Source organism: Emiliania huxleyi (genome assembly GCF_000372725.1).
Source record: "Emiliania huxleyi CCMP1516 unplaced genomic scaffold EMIHUscaffold_580, whole genome shotgun sequence".
NCBI lineage: Eukaryota > Haptophyta > Isochrysidales > Noelaerhabdaceae > Emiliania > Emiliania huxleyi.
The window spans coordinates 1-5,641 of NW_005197647.1; the positions used below are offsets into that span (position 1 = coordinate 1).

At 62.9% G+C, this 5,641-nt stretch overlaps 1 protein-coding gene across 1 annotated transcript; it reads left to right on the forward strand.

Moving 5' to 3' along the window:
• Positions 1-2,935: 2,935 nt before the first annotated feature.
• EMIHUDRAFT_247461 (hypothetical protein) lies at positions 2,936-4,261 on the forward strand (the record flags this gene model as incomplete). The annotated part of the gene is made up of 1 exon (XM_005764679.1): positions 2,936-4,261. One exon carries the CDS (start codon positions 2,936-2,938, stop codon positions 4,259-4,261), a length of 1,326 nt encoding a protein of 441 aa, XP_005764736.1.
• Positions 4,262-5,641: the final 1,380 nt, after the last annotated feature.

The window sequence follows — 5,641 nt, forward strand, 5'->3', positions numbered from 1 at the left end:
CGCAGCGCAGCGCTCGGCGGCGTGCGCGCCTCGCCGTCCAGGAGGCCGTTGCTGTCCGAACGCCCTCGCCCCGCCCCGGTGGCGAGGAGCGGGCGGAGGAGCCGCCTGCGGGGCCGAGGCGTGTATGAGGCTTCTCCCACCTGCAGGGGCTATAGGAGAGGCAGGAGTCTCACACGGCAATTAGCGGACGTGTATGCAGGACGTCGGGGTGTACGTGCGTGTGAGACGGTGCGTGTAGGAATTCTATGTGCAGAGGTTACAGGTGGGTTAAGCGGGAGATTGGATTAGGTGCAACGCCCTTGCGACAGCAAGGGCAGCTACGCTCTTCCCGTGTGTGCGCCCTGTAGTGTGTGCGCCTGCCGGTTACGGCGGCGACGAGCCTCCACGGGTCGCTCGCCCGGGCGAAGAAGACGCTGCTCGAGCCGGGGTAGATTGTGCGAGATGGCACCGCCCACAGCTTGACGCAGCGTACGAACATCCCGAGTGCGGGCTCGAAGGACGGAGCCGCGAAGAGGCTCCCGCCATAGTAGGAGCGCAAGCCCATCGCCCGCATTAGCTCCCTTGAGAACCTCGTTGGCAAGAAATCGTAGATTGGCCGCGCGGGAGCGTGCCGCGCTATGAGCAGCCGCGTGCTGTTGTGCAGCGCTGGGTCGCCTGAGAGATGGGATATACTTGCATCGTGAAGTGTGACTGTCGTTGCTGTCTATCCCTTTCTCGACTGTCTGAGCTTGTGCGTCTTGGGTCCGGGGTTGTGTTTTTGTGTGAAGAGGGCGAGATCAGCAGCCCCGCGAGGCGCATGCGATTTCACCGGCAAAGTGCGACAAGAAGCTCCAACACTTGTACAGAATCTGCGCCGCGTGGCCGATCTGGCCCATCTTTGCCCAGCGCCAATTCAGTCCGCCAGATTGGTGATTGACGACACACCTACATCAAAAACACACTCTCTCTAGAGTGCGGTTGCCTCTCGCGAGCGCGGACGGTGTGGTTGTGCGCCCGATGACGGAGATGCCGGCGGTGTCGTTCGCGTGGCAGCCCCTCGACACGTGCCGATGCACGTCGAACACGATGCGCGAGGGCGAGAGTCGCACGAGCTCCCACCTGGCGGTAAGAGAATGCTCACTCTCCATTTTTAGGAGCGCGCCGTTCACAGCTGCCGTTGTGTGAATACTCACACACTGCGTTGGTGTCCAGTCCGAGCCTGGCTGTTCTTCACCTTTCTACCTACCTACTTACCTACCTACACACTGCCGTTCCGTATAGAAGCCTCTCACAGATCAAACAAACCCAAAGGAGGGAGGGGCGGCCGCCACTACAAAGGGATTTCACAAAGGGGGTAGGTCAAAGCGTTTCGTACCTAATAAGAAAGAAAGAAAACAGACACCCAACACCTAGGTACTCGAGTACTCGCATAATGTGGGTAAACGAAAAAAGTAGCGCCCAATTCGTCTACGTACGGCTTAGTGTGTGGTTGGGGTGGCCTCAGGCATCCCCAAGGGAGCCTCTGCGGTGCCACATAAGCAGCTGAGTGATTGTCGAGACTTTAAAGGATTCGTTTGAAGAAACGCAAACAAGACAAACGGTACTATGGTCACCAGTAAACGAAAATTCGACTTTGAGGGATCATATCTCAAAAGGCTGGGTGAGAGCATAGCATTATTGTTGCATATTATACCACATAAGGTCAAACTTGACCCCAGAAGCATCAAGAACCCGATGCTCCGGCTCGACTGTGCCGGCACACTGCCTCCTCGCGCACGCTGCTCGCAGGCCGTTGCGGCCCGTGGTGCGCCAGAGAGAGAGGTCGACGCGTTGCCCCCGCCGGCGACCCCGCGCGGCTCAGGCCAGCCAGAAGGTGTGTGGTGACGGCACCGTGGCAGGAGTGCGGAGAAGAGCTCGCCGAACGCGAGCAGCAGATGGCCAAAGTGTGCCAGCGCGAGAGCCTCGCGAGCGGGCGCAGAAGGAGCTCGCCGTGACACGATGCCGGGCGGTGGTGGTGCTCTGGCGACTGTGCACAGTGGGCAAAGTCAGGCTGCAACAGGGCAGCACGTTGGTAGTGCCCTGCTGCCAGCCTGGCCTGACATGCACAGGGCGAACAGAGGCGGTACTATCGTCCGGCGCTCGTCACCGAATCTGGGCGAACTTCGACCGCCGCCACAGCTCACCACGAGCACGCAGCGACAAAATGTTGACTGTATGGAAGTCGAGGCTGGTCCATAGGAAGAGGCTGCCGTGCGAGCCGGCAGCAGGCTGGCTCGTCGTGGACTGCCGCGGCGACTTTTTTCGGTGTCTTTCTTGATAGTACACTGTCCACTATGAAAGTGTGGACCGGCGTGAACAGCAGCTCCTGACCACGGCGCCGCAGGCGCCTGTTGATAGGTCCAGGTGATAGCCCTGGATAGGCAATGCATACGCCTAGTTGGGCCTCGGATCGCCCGACCGCGTCCCGGTGCTCTGTGGTCGGATTTGTGACGCCGACGTACCGCGCCGCGGCCGGGGGCCCTCCGGAGGCCGAGGATGGCCGTGGCGGACCGGGACGAGCTCTGGGAGGTTCAGTGTCAGTGTATATATTGTAGAGACTAACCATTTGCACAATATCTCTCAGTCTAGCTAAGCCTGGGAAGGCGATGCCGGGGCCGTACAGCAGCTTGATGGTGCTTCGCCGGCGTGCGTCCCGGAGCGGTCCGGACGGGCGGTCCGGGGGACAAAATCGGGGGACAACGCCGACTTCGCTCTGATTCGACTTTTGACTTCAAACAAAGACAGTCGCACGCGCCGCAGCGCGGCGCGTGCGACTGTCAGGAGCGGATCCGTCAGTTAGTTGTGTTCACGCCGGGATCGTGTCCCCGACAACCTGCCCAGACTTTCGGCTTGGACAGTACCGAATACGGTACTTTCGTTTACCCACACTCTGCGATAGCGGCCATTTTTGCGCGCCATGATCGGCGTCCGCTGCCAGAGCGAAGGCCCACCCGTGCACTCGCGGAAATTTCATACCAACGCCACATCAGCCGAGATTCATGCGTGGGCGCGAGCGGCGTGTGGCGAGCCACGAGTCGAGCCCGACATCTTCTTCGAGCACCGGTCAGTGGTGCCGGCGTTACCGCCCGATTGCGATGTTGAGGTCTGGTACGTGGAGCAGGAAATCGAGGCACTCGGCGCTGTCGGCCGCCTACTCCAGTCCTACCACTGCGGCCTGGTTTTCCATGTGAGCACCTTGCTGGCGCCTCCTCCGCTCACGGTCTTCACTTTGCAGTATTATGCGGTAGACTTCCCGTTCGGCGCTCTTTTCCCGATCTCGGTGGAGGACGGCGCTGGCCCAGTGTGGAACAACGAGGCTGTAGTCGCCTTTACGCCGGGCGAGGACCCTCACCGATGGACCAAGGGGCGCTCCCTTGTGGGTCGGACAACGGGCGCAATCGTCAACGCCCTTTGCGACTGGGTCGTCTCGGAGTTCACGCCGTCGCACCCAGGCTACCAGCTCTTTGACGTGCTCGACGCTCCACAGGCCGGCGGCGCCACCCGCACTTGGGTCTCCGCGTGCGTGTGCGACACCTTTGTGCACGCGTCGCTCCGGCAGCTCCCCTCCCTCGGCGCAAACTTTACATCCCAACAGCCGCTCTATCGGAACTACGTGCCGCTCATCTCCCCCTCAGCGCCAGAGCGGGTCGACCTGAGCAACGCGGGCGAGCGCGCCGCACTCAACGGCTACTACTCAGCTCTGCTCGAGCTCGTGACGCGCGGCCTCGGCGCACGCACCCTCCCACAGCTCCTGCACTGGCTCGCCGAGCGCCTCGAGTACGTGTACATTCACGACGCGAGAAGCGGCGGCTACCACCGCGTGGAGCTTGCGCCCCCTTACCTGTGCCCGAGCCGCCTCTACCAGCGCATGGCGCTACCGTGGCAGCCTGGCTCGGAGGTGGTGGAGCCGGACAGGCAGCCGCAGCCCTCGACCTCGGCATCCGGCAGAAGTGCCGACACGGCCTCGGCCATGGCTGCCGATGAGCTGTTCCGCGACCTGCTGTCGGGCACGAGGAGCCTGCTGATGCGGCGAGGGTACGCCGCCATCGGTGGCCATCGGAGGCAGCGTTGGATGGCTCTCGCTGGCGCTGCTTTAGCTGTGGCGGCGGGCTTGGCGGCAGCTCCCAGGCTGGACGGCGTTGCTGGACTGTCGCTTGGCCTAGCGCTTGGCGCGGCCGCGGGGTTTGTGCTCGGCCGCCTTAGCGCGTCGCCAAAACGCCACCCCCACCGCGATAACGGATAAAGCGCGCACCGGCAGGAGCGGCACGGCGCACGCGAGAGCGCTAGAAGGCTATAAGAGATAGATATAGCCGATTAAACATTAAAATATATACTTGTATACGATATTGAGAAAAAAGTAATATATCTTTACTTCCAAAACCCGGACGTGCCTCCACCGGCACGCCGCTTCCGACAGGGTGATGGAAGGTTCGACGCACCCCCGGACTGGGCAGAGAGATCCGCCCAGGGTAAAGACGCTGGGCACTCCACCCCGCCCCCACTTGCGACTTGGTCTTGCCCTGACTACACAGGATAGCGTGCCCCGACAAACGGCGACACATAGCGGGGGACACTGCGCCGGGGGGTATGCCAAGCACCGACAGTCTCGAGGGGCCAGCCGCTGGAAGGGGCAAGCCAGCGGCACGAGGGCTTCAGCCACACAGCTACCATGGGAACGCGACCCACACAAAGCACCAAAGTTAAACTATAAGTTAGGCATATACGATATTGAGAAAAGCAGTGATGGCTCATCACAAAATAAAATAAATACGCGACTTTTACACGCGGAGTTTCCCCTAGTAAGGAGTTTCCCACCAGTGCGCACCAGCTCCCAAGGCCCGTCATCATTTGAGCTCTCATCTAGAGATAGACTTTAGAGAGTACCAGTACGTGTAGCGCGGGGCGACTCTCTCCCCGCGGAGTGCGTTACCGACGTATGGCTCAGGCTGTGCTGCGTGCCAACTTGAGCCCGGAACGAACGCGACAGGTTGGGCACCGTGCCTGCTGTGTCGACCCGGTTCACTTCATGCCTGGCTTCTCGCCGCGCCTGCCGGCTGCCGCCAGATCAGGCGAGTCCGCAGCCCCGAGCCCGGGCGACGCGCCCGGCGACGTATTGCCCTGCCTGTCCGCGCGGTGGCGCAGACCGCTGGCCGCAGAGTTGCCCTCGCCTCTGTCGGCGCGGCGGCTGCTCCCGGCCAGCAGCGGCCCCTTGAGTCGCGCGCCCTCCCACTCCTCCTCCTCCTCGACCGCCTCCTCCGCCGCCTCCTCCTCCTCGCCGCTCAGGCTCCCGCTCGCCCCGCCGGGCGACGCAAACACGCCGTCCAGCTCGCGCGTCCGCTCGTGCATCTGCTGCGGCACCTACTCTCACGACTCGCCAGCCGTGGGGAGGGGCGCGCGAGTGCGCCGCCGCGCGCGCGCAGGCCGACGCGGCGCCGAGAAGAAGCCCGCGTTGCGCAGCCCGGCAGTGGTGTGGCAGCGCTGCAGCAGGCTGCGGCTGGCTGCCGGCGTGACGTCGCCGCCGCCCTCGCCTGCCGCCGCTCCTCCCAGCGGCGGCTTGGTGAAGGTTGCGTCCGCCACGGCGCGGCAGGCGGTGCGCGTGCCTCGCAGGAAGGCCTGTGGCGGG